The sequence below is a fragment of the Schistocerca cancellata genome, chromosome 6 (genome assembly GCF_023864275.1).
Source record: "Schistocerca cancellata isolate TAMUIC-IGC-003103 chromosome 6, iqSchCanc2.1, whole genome shotgun sequence".
NCBI lineage: Eukaryota > Metazoa > Arthropoda > Insecta > Orthoptera > Acrididae > Schistocerca > Schistocerca cancellata.
In genome coordinates, this window is record NC_064631.1 from 238,215,060 (window position 1) to 238,237,755 (window position 22,696).

Consider the following 22,696-nt stretch of genomic DNA (forward strand, 5'->3'; position numbering starts at 1 on the left):
CCCTTTACCGCATGGCTTGCTCCTCCAGAGGAGGAATCCACCGCTCTGTGAAGTTTGTGGCATGCTACTTTCACTTTAGCATATTTTGGCAACATGTGTCCTATATACTGATATTAGGGTATCCCTCATGGAGATCTACCCACCATCCTCGCAGATACTGATTCCAGTGTTGCAAGGGCGACGAAATTTTGTGAACCATCAGGCCTCATCCCTAAATTGGTGGGGAAGGGAGGCAGATTTTAATACATTATAAACTGCTCCGCCGTGGACTAGGAGTAGCGTCTTTGATTCATAATCAAAACGCCTTCGGTTCCGGGTTCGATCCCCGCCACTGCCTAAATTTGGATAAATAATCAGCATTGGCGGCCGAAGACTTCCGGCATAAGAAGTCAGCCTCATTCTGCCAACGGCCTTGTCAAAGAGGGCGGAGGAGCGGATAGAGGTTCAGGGCACTCTCTTGTCCTAGGGGTGAGAAATTGCCCCTAAAGGCGGAAGAATCAGCAATGATCAACGACATGAGGATGCAGAAGGCAATGGATACCACTGCATTAAAGACACGTAACGTGTAACGACAGGACATGTGGCCTGTAATTGAAGAAGTGTCATGATGATCTCTCCATTGGCAAAAGATTCCGGAATAGTCCCCCATTCGGATCTCCGAGAGGGGACTGCCAAGGGGGAGGTTACCATGAGAAAAAGATTGAATAATCTACGAAAGGGTAACGTCAGAAGCTTGAACGTGGTAGGGAAACTAGAAAATCTGAAAAGGGGAGTGCAAAGGCTCAATCTAGATATAGTAGGGGTCAGTGAAGTGAAGTGGAAGGAAGGCAAGGATTTCTGGTCAGATGAGTATCGGGTAATATCAACAGCAGCAGAAAATGGTATAACAGGTGTAGGATTCGTTATGAATAGGAAGGTAGGGCAGAGGGTGTGTTACTGTGAACAGTTCAGTGACCGGGTTGTTCTAATCAGAATCGACAGCAGACCAACACCGACAACGATAGTTCAGGTATACATGCCGACGTCGCAAGCTGAAGATGAACAGATAGAGAAAGTGTATGAGGATATTGAAAGGGTAATGCAGTATGTAAAGGGGGACGAAAATCTAATAGTCATGGGCGACTGGAATGCAGTTGTAGAGGAAGGAGTAGAACAAAAGGTTACAGGAGAATATGGGCTTGGGACAAGGAATGAAAGAGGAGAAAGACTAATTGAGTTCTGTAACAAGTTTCAGCTATTAATAGTGAATACCCTGTTCAAGAATCACAAGAGGAGGAGGTATACTTGGAAAATGCCGGGAGATACGGGAAGATTTCAATTAGATTACATCATGGTCAGACAGAGATTCCGAAATCAGATACTGGATTTTAAGGCGTACCCAGGAGCAGATATAGACTCAGATCACAATATAGTAGTGATGAAGAGTAGGCTGAAGTTAAAGACATTAGTCAGGAAGAATCAATACGCAAAGAAGTGGGATACGGAAGTACTAAGGAATGACGAGATACGTTTGAAGTTCTCTAACGCTATAGATACAGCAATAAGGAATAGCGCAGTAGGCAGTACAGTTGAAGAGGAATGGACATCTCTAAAAAGGGCCATCACAGAAGTTGGGAAGGAAAACATGGGTACAAAGAAGGTAGCTGCGAAGAAACCATGGGTAACAGAAGGAATACTTCAGTTGACTGATGAAAGGAGGAAGTACAAACATGTTCCGGGAAAATCAGGAAAACAGAAATACAAGTCGCTGAGGAATGAAATAAATAGGAAGTGTAGGGAAGCTAAGACGAAATGGCTGCAGGAAAAATGTGAAGACATCGAAAAAGATATGATTGTCGGAAGGACAGACTCAGCATACAGGAAAGTCAAAACAACCTTTGGTGACATTAAAACATTAAAAGCAACGGTGGTAACATTAAGAGTGCAACGGGAATTCCACTGTTAAATGCAGAGGAGAGAGCAGATAGGTGGAAAGAATACATTGAAAGCCTCTATGAGAGTGAAGATTTGTCTGATGCGATAGAAGAAGAAACAGGAGTCGATTTAGAAGAGATAGGGGATCCAGTATTAGAATCGGAATTTAAAAGAGCTTTGGAGGACTTACGATCAAATAAGGCAGAAGGGATAGATAACATTCCATCAGAATTTGTAAAATCATTGGGGGAAGTGGCAACAAAACGACTATTCACGTTGGTGTGTAGAATATATGAGTCTGGCGATTTACCATCTGACTTTCGGAAAAGCATCATCCACACAATTCCGAAGACGGCAAGAGCTGACAAGTGCGAGAATTATCGCACAATCGGCTCATGCATCGCTGCGTACAAGAATAATATACAGAAGAATGGAAAATAAAATTGAGAATGCGCTAGGTGACGATCAGTTTGACTTTAGGAAAAGTAAAGGGACGAGAGAGGCAATTCTGACGTTACGGCTAATATTGGAAGCAAGGCTAAAGAAAAATCAAGACACTTTCATAGGATTTGTCGACCTGGAAAAAGCGTTCGACAATATAAAATAGTGAAAGCTGTTCGAGATTCTGAAAAAAGTAGGGGTAAGCTATAGGGAGAGACGGGTCATATACAGTATGTATAACAACCAAGAGGGAATAATAAGAGTGGACGATCAAGAACGAAGTGCTCGTATTAAGAAGGGTGTAAGACAAGGCTGTAGCCTTTCGTCCCTACTCTTCAATCTGTACATCGAGGAAGCAATGATGGAAATAAAAGAAAGGTTCAGGAGTGGAATTAAAATACAAGGTGAAAGGATATCAATGATACGATTCGCTGATGACATTGCTATCCTGAGTGAAAGTGAAGAAGAATTAAATGATATGCTGAACGGAATGAACAGTCTAATGAGTACACAGTATGGTTTGAGAGTAAATCGGAGAAAGACGAAGGTAGTGAGAAGTAGTAGAAATGAGAACAGCGAGAAACTTGACATCAGGATTGATGGTCACAAAGTCAATGAAGTTAAGGAATTCTGCTACCTAGGCAGTAAAATAACCAATGACGGACGGAACAAGGACATCAAAAGCAGACTCGCTATGGCAAAAAAGGCATTTCTGGCCAAGAGAAGTCTACTAATATCAAATACCGGCCTTAATTTGAGGAAGAAATTTCTGAGGACGTACGTTTGGAGTACAGCATTGTATGGTAGTGAAACATGGACTGTGGGAAAACCGGAACAGAAGAGAATCGAAGCATTTGAGATGTGGTGCTATAGACGAATGTTGAAAATTAGGAGGACTGATAAGGTAAGGAATGAGGAGGTTCTACGCAGAATCGGAGAGGAAAGGAATATGTGGAAAACACTGATAAGGAGAAGGGACAGGATGATAGGACATTTGCTAAGACATGGGGGAATGACTTCCATGGTACTAGAGGGAGCTGTAGAGGGCAAAAACTGTAGAGGAAGACAGAGATTGGAATACGTCAAGCAAATAATTGAGGACGTAGGTTGCAAGTGTTACTCTGAGATGAAGAGGTTAGCACAGGAAAGGAATTCGTGGCGGGCCGCATCAAACCAGTCAGTAGACTGATGACAAAAAAAAACTGCTCCGCATGGGGGACAGCCTTCATCCCCACCTATGAGATTGGCATGCTGATTTTTCGTCAGGGTGCTGATGACCATGATGTCAAGCGCCCCTCATATCAAATCATCATTATCATCACCACAGACATCAGTGTCCATGAGCTTCCTCTGGTGGAGTACCCATGACTTTGCACCACCACTGCCATCTCTTGCAGAGCTGCTGAGAACTTACTGAGATGCTATCTTCGATGTCTGCTGGCAGCTTTGACTACATTGATGCCCTTCAAGATTGTTAAGGTGGACACATCAGTACGTTCCATGGCCACGTTCTGCTTCTACTGCCGTGGAGAAGATGGTTCAGTTGTAAAACCAAAACAAATAAACGTTAAATATGCTAATGCTGTCTCATTAGCACCCCAAGGCACCTGACAGGACTCACCACCACACTCCACACTTTGTCATCCTGCATCTATAGGGATCATATCCCACTGATTCCTCCATATTGGTGTCAGAATTGGCTATCACCCCAGGACTTTGTTGACAGTGGGACCATAACTGCAGCATCAGTTGTCTCACTCGTGTGGACTTCCAGACGAACTCGGTGGTGTGCAGTGAGTGAACTTTTTTCTGTTGCCAACTTTTGGCGCTCCTTAGTTATGACCATGTCAGAGATATTCATAGCACTTTGAAAGCGTCGTTTGTTAAATCACAGGAGCTTGCAGGCTTGTCGCAGTTTCTTCTAAATTTCAAGGAAACATTTTTAATCTCAGTAGTGTGTAAGTTCTGTATTTTGTCAGAGCATGAGATGTCGTGCACTAAGGCAGTGTCAGTTACACGTATCATTTGTAGACAATTTGGTCATTTAGTATAAGACTCTTCTGATTCCCATTCAGCAATAATATGGAGTAAAAACTAATTCCGTTTATTTTTTCTGTGTATGGTAAGTTCAGATTTTTCCCATTTCTCTTTTATAGTAATGACACTCCTGGAAATTCAAAGAATGCCAGACACACTTGCAGCCACTATGAATGAGATCGTTGTCACTTTATCGGAACAGGTAACCAGGTTATTGGAAGTTAATTCTCAGCAGAAAATACAATGAGAAATTATTTACACAATTGGAAGTATTGCAATCCATTCAACAGCAAATGCAATCCTTATGACTGTATTGGATACATCCCCTTCTTCTGTGGATCGATTAGCAGCCAACAAGATAATGTCTTTTCTGGGAAAACCATGAAGGATGTAACTATGTTATTAACAATGTTGTAGCTATCACCAAATTGAGTAACTGGTCAGACGAGTCATATCTAAACATGTCTAATTTACAGTTAGTGGGTGAGGCTAAGTCATACGTTTCGTATCACGAAATACTTAGTAAGGCAGAGATGTTTGAGCAGTTGGTTGTTGGCCTGTGTCAGCGCTACTGGGAACAGAATATCACGAGATTCTTCAGAGAAATACTTAGTTGTTTGGCACAGAAACATAATGAATCAGTGGAATCATTCTTGGATAAAATCTGAAAGAGTAATGCACAGACATATAAGCTGACAGGCAGTTTAGAGGCTGAAAGTCATCCTGCATGAAGCTGAAAACAGGATGATTGACATCTCTTTATGGGGTGTCCCCACTGATGTCATGCAGGATCAAGATGGAGAATTCATCTGATCTGATGTCAACTGTTAGAGAAAATCGATATCGCTACGAACGGATATAGTGACCGTTTGGTCTTCACCTCCAACATAAAATCTTACAGATGTGGATGTAAAAGCCATCTGCAGAAGCAATGTCGTCTGTCAGATTGCTATGAATGTGGTCAAGTTGGCCATAAGGCCAGGAGTTTAGAACTACGAAACAGGGAAATAGCATCAGCAGAAGGGTTCATTAAATGCAAACAGGCATGCATCACCTGTCGTAAAGCATTACCAATAGGACGCAATACTCCGCAGACATATTCAGAGATAGAATGCTGCTTCTCAGGCTTAGTACATGGCAAGAAACGTAAGTTTTCAGTAGACAGAGATGCACACATCAGTCATTAGCCTGGATCTTTTAGGGAACAAGTAAGGAAAACTTGCAAGGTGCACTGGTCATGAAGGTGTTACCAACTGAACTGCGAACACAGGTGCGAAAGATTGGTTCACAGATAATGTACTGTTGGTTACATGGAAATCAGTCTGCGTTACTGTAGGTATTGACTTACTAAAAGAAACACTGTATGCTGTAGAACCACTGGAGAGTAATGAGGAATTAGATAAATTACATTGTTTTATGCACAGAAGCGCAACCAGCCTTAGTAATATAAACAGTAAGTTTGTCATTCCTGTTAGCATAGATAACTTTGGCTGGTTGAGGTTAGTCTGCCAAAGAGCTTAATGACTGCCAGCTCAGATATTTTGGGTGAAGGAGGTACTGATAGGTCATGTGATGATCAGAGCCACAAGCAAACCGTTACTGCATATTGATCACTTACAAGATAGTGATCAACAAGCGATGGAAGCTTTATTGCTATGATTCCAGGATTTATTTAATACAAATGCTCCAGTAACAGCAACTCCAGTTACGCAACATTGTACACCAACGGGTGACAGTACTCTGGTCTATATGAAGCCATACCATGTGCCAGGGCATTACTGGAGGAATTGATTGATCAGCAACTAGTGGAGGGAATAATAGAACATAGGCCATGGTTGCAGCAGTAGTTATAGTTTCGAAGAAATCACCGGATTGTACCAAAAAATATAGATTCTGTTCTGACTACAGTTATTTAAAGGCAAGGACTGTCGCTTATGCCTATCCCATTCCAAACATTATTAAGCCGTTGAACAACTTATGCAAGTATTTCTCAATGATGGATCCGAATGGCACATATCATCAGCTAGAAATGGTCCCAGAAGATAGACCGAAATCTGCCTTCACTATACAATGCGGCCGTTATCAGTGTCAGAGAATGAAGTTCAAATGACTCACCATCTATTTCACAGAGACTATTACACCAAGAAATTCGAGGGCTAAAACTTAAGGAGTGTATGATATACTTGGATGACATCATTGTATTCTCGAAAAATATGGAAGAACACATGAGACGTATAGAAGTAGTATTCAACAGACTACAGACAGCATGTCTGACATTCAAAATGAGTAAATGCCTTTTTGCGAAGACAGAAGTGCACTATCTCAGGCATCCGATTAGTGGGAAATGGGTAAAAACTGAGCCCTGATTAGCATCAGCATCTGTGAATTCTCGAAACTACAAACACTGAAACAATTACAATCTTTCCTAGGCCTCTATAACCACGATATTACAGATAATTCATCAGATATTTTGCAGCACTGAATACCTTTCAATCATTTATTAAGAAAAGGGGCAAAATTTGGGTGATTGACAGTGTCGAACAGCATCTGAGACCCCTAAAAATATATTAATATCGGATCCAGTGATGACATTTCCTGCCTTTGAGAAAGAGTTCATCTTATCATGTGATGCCAACAGTAGTGTGCTAGGCTGTATTTTTAGCCAAAATATGGATGGTAAGGGACGTCCAGTGGCTTATGCATCAAGGCAACTAAACAGTACAGAACAGAACTACCGCACTGTCAAAATGATGATAGCAATTATTTACAGTATTTCCTACTTTTGCTGTTATTTTTAAGATCAGAAATTTAAGAAAGTAACAGATCATGCATCGTTAAAATGGTTGTTCGAATTGAAAGATCCTTCTAGTACACTGACATGATAGGCACTCTGAGTGAACCTGACTATGAAGTTGTTCATAAATCAGATGGGAAGCATACGAATGCAGATACTTTAAGCTGGAAAACTGGAGTGCTTCAGGCACTGGACAAAAGCGTGGCTGAATGACAGAAGGCACAAATATCTGATGCAGACTATGAGGCATTCTGGCTACAGCAGCAGTTCGTCACACATGACTGCTTACTCTGCAGATTGACAATGTGGGGACAATGCGTGGTGGTTCCAGCAGCAGGACAAGATTTTAAGACAAGTACATGTCCACATGTTAGTGTACCATGGCAGTTTCAGAACAATGGATAGACGAGTTCCTGAGAAATTCTGGTGGAAAAAGAGGTAACATAATGTGGAAGAGTATGTGAAAAACTGTCTACCTTGTATGCAAAATTTGGAAATTTGTCGTAAGGTCTTATGGGACCAAACTGCTGAGGTCATCGATCCCTTAGCTTCCCCACTACTTAATCTAACTTAAACTAACTTACACTAAGGACAACACACACGCCCATTCCCGAGGAAGGACTCGAACCTCCGACGGGGGGGGGGGGAGGGGGGGGGGAGGAGTCGCGAGGCCCGTGACAAGTCGCCTCTGACCGCTCGGCTACCCCGCGCGGTCCCTTATATGCTGAGGACTGATTTTAGAAATTGGAAAATCTATTACAAATATTTCCAGAGGCATCTAGGTCTTCTGAATTGATTGGGTTAGATGCTTTAGGACTGATTAATAGAACAATCACAAGGAAAAGGTATGTAGTGATGACAATATACCATTTTTCGTGATTCATAACAATGATAGCAATCCCTCATCAACAAGCTAACACATTGGCACATGAGATGGCGAACAATTCGGTATTCAAGTTAGAGTGCTGGATGCCCTAGTAAGTACCACAGTTCATGCATAGTTACTGAAATGACTTCACTAGTAAATGTTAATTTACTGACGCAAACATCTATTGTTCATCTGAGTGGAGCCAAGCCATTCAGAGAAGCCATGGACCCATTGTTGCAAGTTTCATCAGCTATACCAGTGCCAAAGAAAACATCTAAAGAAAGCTAGGAAGCGATTACATAATGATGATCAGGACACACACTGTGAACCTTGCACACTCAGGTAACAGTATAAGTCATGAATTTATTTATTCTTCTGTTATATATAATGGGTTTTGGAAGTTTTTGTTGTTGAATAGGGTTGTTTTTATGTATATGCATTTTCGGATGAGAGAGGGAATTGATAAAGGTTCCTTTCTCTTAAGTGGATACAAATACGAACTCAGGGAGTTCTCAGAGCAGACAGAAGTTTACTTTCTCATGTCACTGGAGAGAGACTGAGAGAAAAAAATTAAAATTTATCTACATCTACATCGGTACTCCGCAAGTCACCGTACGTTGCATGGTGCAGGGTACCCTGTACCACTACCAGTCATTTCCTTTTGTGTTCCACTTGCAAAAAGAGCTAGGGAAAAACAACTATCTATATGCCTCTATATGAGCCTTTTTGCTGCTTAAGCACAATGTATGTTGTCGGTAATAGAATCATTCGGCAGTCAGCTTCAAATGCCGGTTCTCTAAATTCTGTCAACAGCGCTCCTCGAAAAGAACGACGCCTTCCCACCAGGGATTCCCGTTTTAGTTCTCGAAGCATCTACGTAACACGCGTAGTTTGAACCTACCAGTAACCAATCTAGTAACCTGCCTCTGAAGTGCTTCGATGTCCTCCTTCAATCCGAACTGGTATGGATCCCAAACACTTCAGCAACATTCAAGAATAGGGCGCACCAGTGACCTATATGCAGTGTCCTTTACAGATGAATCACACTTTCCTAAAATTCCCCCAATAAACCGAAGTTGACCATTCGCCTTCCCCCACCACAGTACTCACATGTTCATTCCGTTTCGTATGCTTTGCAACACTATGCCCAGATATTTAAGCGACGTGACAGTGTCAAGCAGTACACTACTAATATTGTATTCAAACATTACAGCTTTGTTTCTCCATATTCATCCGCATTAACTTGCGTTTTCTCACATTTAGGACTATCTGCAATTCACCACACCATCTACAAATTTTGTATAAGTCTTCTTGTAGCCTCCTACAGTGTCATTAGAAAACAACTGCAGGTTGTTGCCCACCCCGTTTGACAAATTATTAATGTACACTACTGGCCACTAAAATTGCTACACAACGAAGACGACGTGATACGGATGCGAAATTTAACCAACAGGAAGAAGATGCTGTGATATGCAAATGATTAGCTTTTCAGAGCATTCAATCAAGGTTGGCGCCAGTGGCGACATCTACAACGTGCTGACATGAGGAAAGTTTCCAACCGATTTCTCATACACAAACAGCAGTTGACCGGCGTTGCCTGGTGAAATGTTGTTCTGATGCCTCGTGTAAGGAGGAGAAATGCGTACCATCACGTTTCCGACTTTGATAAAGCTCGGATTGTAGCCTATCGCAATTGCGGTTTATCGTATCACGACATTGCTGTTCGCGTTGCTCGAGATCCAATGACTGTTAGCAGAATATGGAATCTATGGGTTCAGGAGAGTAATACTGAACGCCGTGCTAGATCCCAACTGCCTCCTATCACTAGCAGTCGAGATGACAGGCATCTAATCCGTATGGCTGTAACGGATCGTGCAGCCACGTCTCGATCCCTGAGTCAACAGATGGGGACGTTTGCAAGACAACAACCATCTGCACGAACAGTTCGACGACGTTTGCAGCAGCATGGACTATCAGCTCGGAGACCATGGCTGCGGTTACCCTTGACGCTGCATCACAGACAGGAGCGCCTGCGTCGGTGTACTCAACGACGAAGCTCGGTGCACGAATGGCAAAACGTCATTTTTTCCGATGAATCCAGGTTCTGTTTACAGCATCATGATGGTCGCATCCGTGTTTGGCGACATAGCGGTGAACGCACATTGTGTATTCGTCATCGCCATACTATCCGCCCCCGGTAGCTGAGTGGTCAGCGCGACAAACTGTCAATCCAAAGGGCCCGGGTTTCTCCGCTCAGGGACTGGGTGTTGTGTTGTCCTAATCATCATCATTTCATCCCCATCGACGCGCAAGTCGCCGAAGTGGCATCAGATCGAAAGACTTGCACCAGGCGAACGGTCTACCTGACGGGAGGCCCTCGTCACACGACATTTCATTTTTTCATCGCCATACTGGCGTATCACCCGGCGTGACGGTATGGGGTGCCATTGTTTACACGTCTCGGTCACCTCTTGTTCACATTGACGGCGCTTTGAACAATGGACGTTACATTTCGGATGTGTTACGACCCGTGGCTCTACCCTTCATTCGATCCCTGCGAAACCCCACACTTCAGCAGGATAATGCACTACCGCATGTTGCAGGTCCTGCACGGGCCTTTATGGATACAGAAATTATTCGACTGCTGCTCTGGCCGGCACATTCTCCAGATCTCTCACCAATTGAAAACGTCTGGTCAATGGTGTTTGATCAACTGGCTCGTCACAATACGCCAGTTACTACTCTTGATGAACTGTGGTATCGTGTTGAAGCTGCATGGGCAGTTGTACCTGTACACGCCATCCAAGCCCTGTTTGACTCAATGCCCAGGCGTATCAAGGCCGTAATTACGGCCAGAGGTGGTTGTTCTGGGTACTGATTTCTCAGGATCTATGCACCCAAATTGCGTGAAAATGTCATCACATATCATTTCTAGTGTAATATATTTGTCCAATGAATAGCCGTTTATCATCTGCATTTCTTCTTGGTGTAGCAATTTTAATGGCCAGTAGTGTATATAGAGAACAACAGCTGTCCTCTCACACCTCGCTGGAGCACTCCAGATGACACCCTTGACTCTGATGAACGCTCGCCATCGAGGACGACATACTGGGTTCTATTACTTAAGAAGTTGTAGAGCCACTCACATATCTGTGAACTTATTCCATATGCTCGTACCTTCATTTACACCCTGCAGCAGGGCACAGTGTCAAATCCTCTCTGGAAGTCTAGAAATATCGAATCTGCCTGTTTCCATTCATCCATAGTTCACAATATATCATGTGAGAAAAGAGTAAGCTGAGTTTTGCACGAGCAGTGCTTTCTAAAACGACGCTCATTCGTGGACATAAGCTTCTCAGTCTCAAGAAAATTTATTATATTGGAACTGAAAATATGTTCAAGGATTCTGCAGGAACTCAAAATTGAAGATATTGGTCTGTAATTTTGTGGGACCGTTCTTTTACCTCTCGTATATACTGGAGTCACCTGCGCTTTTTTTCCCAGTTGCTTGGGACTTTGTGCTGGGCGAGAGATTCGCGATAAATCCACGCTAGGTAAGGGGCCAATGCCATAGAGTACTCTTTGTACAACGGAACTGAGATTCCATCCGGACCTTGTGACTTACTTACTTTCAAACCTTTCAGTTGTTTCTCTACACCAGGGATGCTTATTACTATGTCGTCCATATTGGAGTCTGTTCAATGGTCAAATGTCTGTATGTTTGTACGAATCTACTGTATGAATGATTTCTTGAACGCGAAATTTAGAACTTCGGCTTTTGTTTCACTATTTTCAACTGACTGGTCAACAAGGGACTGAATGGAAGCCTTAGACCCACTTAGCGATTTTATATAGGACCAGAATTTTCTCGTGTTCTGTGCCAGTTCTTTTGCTACGGTATGACGGTGGTAGTTGTATGCTTCGCGCACATGTCTTTTCACTGACACACGAATCTTTATTAACCTTTGCTTTTCATCCAGTGGGAGTGGTGCAGACTAACACAAGAGCATGTAAAATACAGTTCTTCTTAAGGGAAACGGAAGTGACAGTCCAAAGGGAAGTGCTGGCCACACAATCTCATTTCCAGAGAGCGGGAGTACATTGCTTTCATTCAGTTTTCTCACCAGAAATCGGAATCATGAACTGCTGCAAGAACGGAAAACCCAAAGGCATGACAAAAGTAGAGTTACAGAACAGTGGTGTATTAATAAAAAGTACAACTTGTGATATAGCAGGAGCATAGTTTCTCTTCCAACTACAACAGTACAGTAAGACCACAATTAAGTTATCACAAGCTGCACTGCATTGGCGTGAAAAACTGTTAGTAGTGTTACTAGCGCAAAACCTGACTTCCCGAAACACCACCTTGGACCCCGACCTATTACACTCATTGGAAGAGCTTATCACGCCAAATGGAGGACTAATTTCCATCGAACAAATGTTTCAATGTATCAAGCAATACTGAGACAAACAATGTTATGACTCGAAGGCTGTAAGTATTACAACCACCAGTGTTGTGATGGTTCCACTAACATTTTGTATATACTACATTTGCTTTAAATGTAAAACAGTTACCCATACATCATTGGCTTATTATCATAACTAAAGAACAGGAAGTGTAAAATAATGGAAACGTGAATATGTATTAACATATAAGGAGTAAAAAGACAGCGTAGGATTAGACAAATCAGTTCAGTGAACCTTTTATAAAAAATAGTGTTATACAATTAAGAAACAAAACAATAACTTTGTGGTTCAGCTCTCATGAACAGCCAGATAATACCTGTACAACGTATAATTATCAAGGTAAAAATATGTGTAACGAGATTATTTCAGTAGTCCGAAAAAATACAGTGCGAATTTTCTCAAGGACAAGGGAGTGTTGTGAACAGTAAGGTATCCTGTGCAAATGTAAACTTTTTGAAGTTCCTCGATGGCCGTCACCAAGTCAAGGTATGTTCATGCACAAAATCTGCATCGAAATGTCAAACAGAGTGGAAGGCCATTGCCACACAATGCTCTAGTGAGGTCTGCGAACTGCCAATGGTGTAGTATGAGCTCAGTGTAAAGGGAGCATAACGTCATTCTGCCTACCATGCACAGTGCAGTAACAACACACCAATCATATGCAAGAAAGACTTTCAGCCAACTGACGCTGCTGGAAGCATAGAGATGAAAGCCGAAAGGTCCGACACGGTGAAAAACGCTGACGGGCCTAAAAACTGGGCCACATTCAGTCATCCTCGTCAAGCAATAACGTCGCATTCACCAGATATCGATTACCATCGATAGAGCAGCCAGCCTGGCCTTCTGCTGGCGCCATTGAGACTGCTGTGGTGTGTGCATCAGCACATTCCAATTTTGCGTGGTGCTCCTGCTGCTGCCACCACTGCTGCAGAGGAGATGATTCTAATGTAACACCAAAACCAATAAATGTGTAATCCGCTAATGGTGTCTCAATTGCACCACTACGCATGTGACAGAACTCACCCACATACTCCATGCTTTATCATCGTGTGTCTATAGGGGTCACATCCCACTGACTCCTACACTATTTTTAGCGTAATCATGACTTAATTGGTAGTAATCGCAAGTTTCATTTCGGTTTTGTGAAGGAGACATAGGCCTCTGCAACGGAGGAGAGAGGGGGGGGGGGGCAATAGGGGGAAGTTGGCTCCCCCTGGAATCAGCACACAACCTTTTTATTTACTACTGATTAATTTGAATTTCTAGCCGCTATTGTCTGAAACTCCAATAAACTGCTCAGCTAACATTGTTGACAGTGATTAGAAATACTGCTGATTTACCAATCGCTACATACTTTGCATTTTCTTAATTTTTGAGGTGTCAGTCGATTCCTGACCTCACGCATCACATTTTTATTCCGTAAATTTCGTTAATAAGAGTCACAATAATGTTTTTACCACTTGATTTACACTTTTTGACAACTATGGTAATGACACCAGAAACTAGACTGGCCATGCCATATTGTCCTATTTATTAACCTTCTCTATTCTGATTGGGAACTTTTTGATGTCGATTAGTTAATGTCGTTTGTGCGCCATAGGTTGTGGAGCTAGTGGTACGCCACAGCAGCGACTGTGGGCCGAGTTACCTGTAGAGATACTTTGTAAGGAACAGGGGCTGACTTCTAAGGATCCTGTTGACTGGAGGTGGGGAAGTGCCTCTGGTCAGTCAGGTGCTCAGATACCCAACACTGTTCTGCTGCATGGCGTTCTGGCAGCCGCGCAATTTTTTTCCATGAGCCCTAGGCTGGCAGTGCGCGCAGCGTGCGTCTGGCTTAAAAGTGACAATAATAAACCGCGTAGCTAGTCTCCCGTAGCAAGTAAATGACCGTTTTGGGATCAGGCCCAGGGCGGTCAAAGCACATTTTGCCCAGGGTATTGTACTCAGGCCCGTTCAAGCGAAATTAAGCTGATTCGTTGGTTCGGCTGTGACTCTGCCGCTGATCAGCAGTCCATAACGGTACGAATCTTCACAAAACAGTGCCGAAACAATGTCTTCAACTATTTATAGTGCTCCGTCGTTCAGCCCTTCTAGGAATGCAGAAAGGAGCAAGTCTCTCACCCTGGAGCACGAATTCCCTCGCCGATTTCGAACTCATAAACATAGTAGCAGTATACTAGTAATTTACAATTTGTCTGTGTAAAAAGAAAACCAATGAAGCCTATTTGAGTCTGCATTCAATTGTACACAATAGAGCTGCTTGCATGAGGGCCAGAGGCGGACCCATGCATTATTAACTTGCTCAGTTTGTGAAATTCGTTCTCTTCTAGGGGGAGGGGGGGGGGGGGGTAGGACGTCAAACGGGCCGACTTATAGCAGGAGAGGCACCACAGGACATTTTAATTTCCACTGTCTGTACTTTTACAAATAAATTCATAAAAATTTGTCAGCATGACCAAGACGTATTCAGGATTCACACTGATAGCAGTGGACGTTGAAAAACATAACAAAAGCAATTTGTTTTATATGTGAAATTCGGCCATCTTTTCCGTTACCATTGGCTGCATGAATTGCTTTAGGTACACTTTTCTTCATAAGTAAGAGAGATTCTTCAATAAATTTTCCACGGCATACAAATCATACTTAATGGAGTATGAAACTCTAGAATTTATTTAATTTATGAAAAAATGACTGAGTTATTACATTTTAAACGTCATGTTTAGAAAAAACTCATATTTTATAGTTAATTATCCCAATTTTTAATAATTTGGAAAATTCTAAAGTTCTGCATTAATGAGTTTGTGTTTAATAAGCATACCAAGTTCGATAGTAACAGGATATTTATTTTGGATGCTACATGTACCTAGGTACAGAAAATTGTGTTCTGCGGAAAATCGCCGTTAAGTTTTCTGCTTGTATTTGGCATAGTTTTAGAACTATCCAGCACCATAAGCAGGTCCTTTTTCGTTTTCAATATCAGTTTCCTTCTTCTTCACATTCCTATGATGCACTCTTCTTGATTTTATGACCTCCAAAAATGATTTATCTGCTTTCACTACACGCTCTCTGTCTATTGCATACAAAGCTTTGATACAGTTCACTCCGGGCTTAATTACCATTTTCTCTAATACATATTTCCTGCTTTGCACACAGTCATTAAAATATGAAACTGCATCATAAACACCAATAGCAAGTTCATTTCTTCCCACAAAACGGTTTTTGGCAATGTTTTTCATACACATTGGTTAAAACTTTCATTTGGGTTTTAGGTACCACCATGAAGGCATTTCTTCAGTAAGTTTTCATTTGCAAGGTCCCTGAATATAGGTTTGATGGCTTCCATTGCAGTAATTGGTAGAGAATTCCACCACCAGCAATTGACCCTTGGTAACCGCACCATGATTCACTTCCTTTTGGGCATAAGTTGTGGATAGGGTTATTGTCTGTGGACATTTTGTGGAAGTATAAGACCCAAACTGCTTGCTTCATATTTTTTCAAGTCCCCTGTGTTCCTTCTTATTGCCAAACAATAATATGTCTGTAGTTTGTCAATTTCTGCATCCGTCAGTGGCCCTCTCCCTCTTATTCCCTTCCTGTCAGATAATTTTTTTTCCTGACAAATCTTGTCTCAGCCTTCTAAGTCTAGTGCCAAGTCTTACCTGTGCATGCCGCACACATTCTAACTTCTGCACAATAGTCTCAGCTCCATGTGGTGCACACTTTTGAACCTCAAGGAAAGCTTTACTGTCACCATCACCAAGGTACTTTACATAACGCAGGCCATGAGAGGCAACAGATCTGGTAAACAAGCTTCCAACTCCCTGCACTTCCATACCTCCACTTAAGCCTTTATAGTTCATATTATATACATGATCTGCAATCCCTTTCACATAACTATGACAAAATTTTCTCAGCAATTCAACATCTAGCACCTTACCAGTGTCAACAGATGTTGCTGTTACAACACCATTCAATGAAGTATGCCCTCTTTTTTGCCAGGTACCATCAAAATCAGCCACTATGTCCCTGTCACCATCATTTCCACAATAGATTCTTCTGCAGCACTTTTCACTGAAGATTCTGCAACTTCTTTTACAGCCTCAATCAGTAAGCCATATTACCTCTCAAACTGTGCTGGAGGAGGAGGAAGATTCATCACTGCACAAAGTGTTCTTGCTGCCTTCTGTCCCCTACCGATACAGCGCACGCCATATGCTACCCTCAAATTCACATCACAACCTTTGTTTGCGATTTTAGATGTCATGCAAGACGAACCAACGTTACATTTGCTGCATATCACAGATACGTTCGTAGCAAGGCCTTTCCTGGCACTCTTATCTTCCACCAAAGAAACACACTGAACATGCTTGCACATAACGTTGTCCAATATTAATTGTGACAGTATGTTAACATCAACGATAATATTACATGAATCTTCGGATTCACAGCCTCCATTTTCATTAGCACCAAAAACAAGTTTCCTTCTAGAAGCACTCGGTGGTGAATTGTTTACTGGCTCTGTGAGGTTGCATTCTTGAGCCACTGGTGTAACATTTGTTGTAACACCCTTTACTGTGTATCTGTTGCCGTGGTGACGTTGTTTACGGTTGATGCAACGAATTCTAGGCATCCTGTGCGATAATATGCCACAAACGAACATAAAACACAGCAAAATGAAAATTGTGTCGAATATCACCGCACCACACTGCACGCCTTTCAAAACATAGAACAAACAAAACCAGCGATCAAAACAACGCATGTCGATAGCAGCCTTCGACCATAGATACTAGTAGACTGGCCTTGCTGTGCAGAAGCTATAGGGCTGGTGTGGCTCCAACATAAACCACGTGACTGTTGGCAAAACGTGGCGGGATTTCAAATCAGCGGTCTGCCATCCTATGTTTGTATCGTATTTTACCCACAATTCTGAGTTGACTGCCAAACGCTTCCAACAAAAATTACTTTTTTATTTGCGAAAAATTATGTCAGAACTACATTTGACCTTGATTTGTTCACAGTACCATTTATAAAATCTAACAAATACAGCGAACGCCCCTCTCGTGGCCAGCGGGACGAAATTACTATAAACTATCAATTAAAGTAAAATGTCGTTACAATTCTTTTAAACGGTAAGAGTGGGCTCGTGTCAAAACTTCTAACATTGGATTCGCCGCGTTTTGAGCTCTAGTCACTTATAAAAGAAAATGGGATATGGGAATTACGTCAACTATAGGTGCCAAAATTGTCGACTTTAGGAGCAGGTCTATTTTAGAGTATCGATTTTAGATGCACTCTAAAGGTTCAGTTCCTATTATTTTTACAAAAGTTTAAACTATCAGTTAAAAAAAATTATTTTAGATGAAAGGTGAGACTTTGAAGTTTCAGTAAATAATTTTGGAGCCTACATTTATTTAATAGTATCAGAAGGTAGAAAAAAATTCTCTTCATGTGTCGACTATAGGTGCTCTTACGTTATTATAATCTCACTTGTATATACAAAAAGGCGCGTATGTGCAGATTGCTTGAAGTTTTTCCATTTCAGGGCCTGTATCCAAAGCTGCCTTCGGTTTTCATCCTTAGGGAACCTATGAGTAGGAACGAGAAACAATTATACTTACTTCTGTAACCGAATTATCACAGATACTTTCGAAAATGGAATATGAGTCTGACTTTACAGGCATCACTTTCAACACTTTAATTTACGTGATACTCTATTTCAAGTGTAAAAAAACATAGTCACTTCAGCAGATTTCCATAAACGCATCTGTACCATCACAGGAACACTTACACGTGAAATGTAATGCCATTTCCCCCGACAAAACGCTGAGTACAGCCGTAAGCGCAACACGAAACAACCATGTTTTGCCAACATTCACGTGACTTTAGCCCTGAGATGTTGGAGCCACGAAAATGACGTCAGGGCCAGTCTATTATATTTATGGTCGAAGATAGCAGCAGAGAAAGTATCGATATCGATAGTCCTTTGTTTCACGTATGACTATCTATGGCACAAATATTACATTCGAATTCTACAGAGCGAAATACACGTATGACAGAAGAATGCTGTGCTGAGGGGCGTGGCGCTGCACCTTCATACACTTAAGACCAAATTACGTGCCTTATAACTCCTCAAATATATATGTTTTATATATCAAATTATTCAGGAAGATGTGCGCTACAAAATAAGCATATTTTTGAAAAATCGATTTTTATTTTTTGACGCCCTACCCCCTTAATAAATCATCAAATTCTTCTGTAACTGTAATTACTTTTTGCTGTACATGTAAATCACATTTACAAATTTCCCTCCCATTAGGATAATGCCTTCATTGTGCGTCCTTTTTTTTGTCTTAGTGTGTATTTTTAAGGCAGATTACTGTGCTTTCTAAACGTTACACGTATTTCAATGCATGTGCGAAGTACTTGTTTAATGTTACTAATTTGAGTTTGCGTGCCACCTTTTTCATTCAATGAGCTGAAATTACTCCCTCGTACAATCAAATCCATTGTATTCGGAAGGACATAGTCATGCTATACTGTGTTTAAACATATAATTAATCCCAAACATATCACTCGAGAAATGGAAGTACAGTTTTCTGAGCCGGAAGAAAGGGGAAAAGTGTGAAATTTTACGTCCGAAATAATATGCTCTCCATGACTGTGACCTTTCCAAAGTCTAAGGGTGCAACAGAGCGCGACATGTAGTCACAAAGAGACGAATTCTGCACTGCAATTGCAATGCTACAAAATAAAGTGACTGGAGACACGAAGATTACCTTAAAACTGATTATGCCAGCCAATTAAAGGGTATTTTCAGGAGACTTATAATGTGTCATTTTTGTTGTTATCCAGCAGAATTTTCTCTACCCTTCTGACTTTATTTTCCTAAACCCGATTTTTAGTAAATTTAGATTAATTTACAATTTCAGCCTAACATTAGAAGAGTATGAATAAATTATTTTTGTGAATTTTTGCAGATTTATTTCAAATCTCACTGGACACTCTGGATTTAATTATATGAGATCGTAATTTCAGATTAATGAATCAAAAAGGTGGCATCGAATCTCATATTAATAACATTAAACATGCACGTTGCACGTACTACTGAAATATGCGTGACGATTAGGCAGCAAAGCAATCTGCCTTAAAAATGTACTCTAAGACAAAAAAAAACGACGCACCACGGAGGAACTATCCGAATGGAACGGAAACCGGTAGATGTGATGAAAACGTACAGCCAAAAAAAGACTAAAATTGATGAAGAATTGCATGATTTATTAAAGAGAACCAATTTCACAAACTGAACAAGTGAGTATCGCGCTGGTCCACTTCTGGTGGAGCAAGCAACTATTTGGCTTGGCATTGATTGACTGAGTTCTTGGATTCCTCCTGAAGGATATTGTGCCGGATTCTTTCCAGCTGTCACGTTGATCGTCAAAATCCCGAGTTGGTTGGAGGACCCTGCCCATAAAACTGCAAAAGCCCTCAATTGGAGAGCGACCTGGCGACCTTGCTGGCCAAGGTAAGGTTTGACAAGCATGAAGACAAGCAGTAGAAACTCTCACCATGTGCGGGTGGGCATTATCTTTCTGAAACGTAAGTCCTGCGTAGCTTTCCATGAAGGGTAACGAAAAGGAGCGAAGAATATTGTCAACATATCGCTGTTCTGTAATGGTGCCACGGATGACAACCAAAGGGGTCCTACTATGAAATGAAATTGCACCCTAGGCCATCAATCCTGAATGTCGATGCGTATGGCAGGCGACAATCAGTTTAGTACCCCATCAAAGTCTGGGGCGTCTCCAGCTCCATCTTCGTTGGCCATCAGGTCTCAGTTCGAAGCAGGAGTCATCACTGAAGGTAATTCTACTCCAGTTAATGAGATTCCAGCCCGAAAGCTGTCTGCAGACGCCCCAGAAAGCAGTAGGATACCAAACAGGCTGCCGCCTGCTTTGCGGCTCGGCATCCAGGCTGCCGCCTGCTTTGCGGCTCGGCATCCAGGCTGCCGCCTGCTTTGCGGCTCGGCATCCAGGCTGCCGCCTGCTTTGCGGCTCGGCATCCAGGCTGCCGCCTGCTTTGCGGCTCGGCATCCAGGCTGCCGCCTGCTTTGCGGCTCGGCATCCAGGCTGCCGCCTGCTTTGCGGCTCGGCATCCAGGCTGCCGCCTGCTTTGCGGCTCGGCATCCAGGCTGCCGCCTGCTTTGCGGCTCGGCATCCAGGCTGCCGCCTGCTTTGCGGCTCGGCATCCAGGCTGCCGCCTGCTTTGCGGCTCGGCATCCAGGCTGCCGCCTGCTTTGCGGCTCGGCATCCAGGCTGCCGCCTGCTTTGCGGCTCGGCATCCAGGCTGCCGCCTGCTTTGCGGCTCGGCATCCAGGCTGCCGCCTGCTTTGCGGCTCGGCATCCAGGCTGCCGCCTGCTTTGCGGCTCGGCATCCAGGCTGCCGCCTGCTTTGCGGCTCGGCATCCAATAGTGATGGTCTGGGATGCCATTTCATTTCATAGCAGGATCTCTGTGATTGTCATCCTTAGCGCCATTACAGCATAGTGCTATGTCAACGATATTCTATGCCCCATTTTGTTATCCTTCATGGAAATCCATCCTTGACTTACATTTCAGCACAATAATGCCTCCTCAATGGATAATGTTCAGAGCATTATGGACAGGGCCCTCCAACCAGCTCAGGATTTTCACGATCTAACATGACAATTGGACAGAATTTGGCACGATAACCCTCAGGTCAACATCAAACAACTTCATTAGTCAGTGCCAAGCCGAGTAACTGCTTGCACAAGGACCAGGTGTGGATCAGCGCAGTATTGACTTGCTCAATTTGTGAAGTTCGTTTTCTTGAATAAATCATCCAGTTTTTCTGAAATCACAATCATTTGTTTCTCTGTACATGTAAATCACATCTACCGATTTCTGTTTCATTCGGATAATTCCTTCGTGTGACGTCGGTTTTTTTCCTAGAGTGTATTAAGAAGTTAACTACCAATCTTTTGATATACAGTAAGTTTTTGTTCTCAGACACAAGTTTTCAGGCTCACTGAAGCAGTTAAGAAAAACTGGCAAATTTGGTTTCTTGGCCCCTCTTGGAAAAATTTCTGCAGTTACCCATGAATGGAGACATTATTTCTAAAAGTTGAAAAGTTGAAGAAAGCTTTTCCAGTGCTGATCCATCTACAAACAATGTAACCGAAAAGTTTGGATCTCTTCAGAATTTACGAGAATACACTGTTCTCATAAACTTATTGCTGAATATTCGCGAGGTGTTTAAGTGAGCTTTCATATAAAGGGTAAGGTAGATAACACAGGTCACCTCAAATATATCCAGAATGAATAAATATATTAGTTTGCGATTTTCGCCCAGTTTAGCGGACAATATGAGGAATTTCCTGACGCTCGAAAGTAATTTTTGTCGTTTATAGTCGCCGAATGACGACACCGACCTTTTTTGTAATTGTACCACCCAATTTCCTCTGTGGCATATGAAAGAAGCTTCTAAGAAAAGTTCAACGTCATATCATTGGTGGGAACTGATCAAACAGTATGAAGATAACAGCGCCGCGAACTACCGTTCGTCAGGAGAAGAAGAGGTTCCACAAATATCTGCCCTATTATACCAAATGTAAGCAGACAAGTAACTCAGGTACGATTTTTATGTTTACCTATGCACTTGAAGCCATTAGTCTGTGTTCTGTTAATGTAGCGATCACATAACTTGCTCGCAAAACTATTGAGACAGTCATAATGTATACGGGAGTCGAAAAGGTGAATATCATTTATGGCGAATGTCGCCAAAAGATCAGAGCATTGGTGCGGTTATACGCTGAAGAGTATCCAGGTCTTGGCAAGCACTCAGAATCTGTCTTTGCAAACGTTATGAAAAAGGTTATAAAAACTGGAAGTGCGGAGAATAAAATACGCCAAAGGAAAGGAGAGCAACTGATGAACGAAATTAATTTAACATTTTAGTACCAGTAACACACACTGTAAATGTCACCAAGAAGCGTTTCGGGAGTACGAGAAAGATAAACAAAACAAGTGTCCCATCGCATTTCATCCTCTTCACATTTCACTGCATCTACAGCTTCATGGTAATGACTTCCAGAATTGGTTATAGTTCTCCGAATGTTATCTACGAAAAGTGCGAAGTGATGCAGCGTATCTATGCAA

At 42.2% G+C, this 22,696-nt stretch overlaps 1 protein-coding gene across 1 annotated transcript in view; it reads right to left on the minus strand.

Annotated features, from left to right (window-relative positions):
• Positions 1-20,952, minus strand: part of LOC126088262 (ribosome-binding protein 1-like) — a 65,235-nt gene extending 44,283 nt beyond the window's left edge. The window contains exon 1 of the mRNA XM_049906392.1: positions 20,454-20,952. Within this exon, the coding sequence (XP_049762349.1) occupies positions 20,454-20,952 (499 nt within the window). The remainder of the gene's footprint in view (positions 1-20,453) is intronic.
• Positions 20,953-22,696: the final 1,744 nt, after the last annotated feature.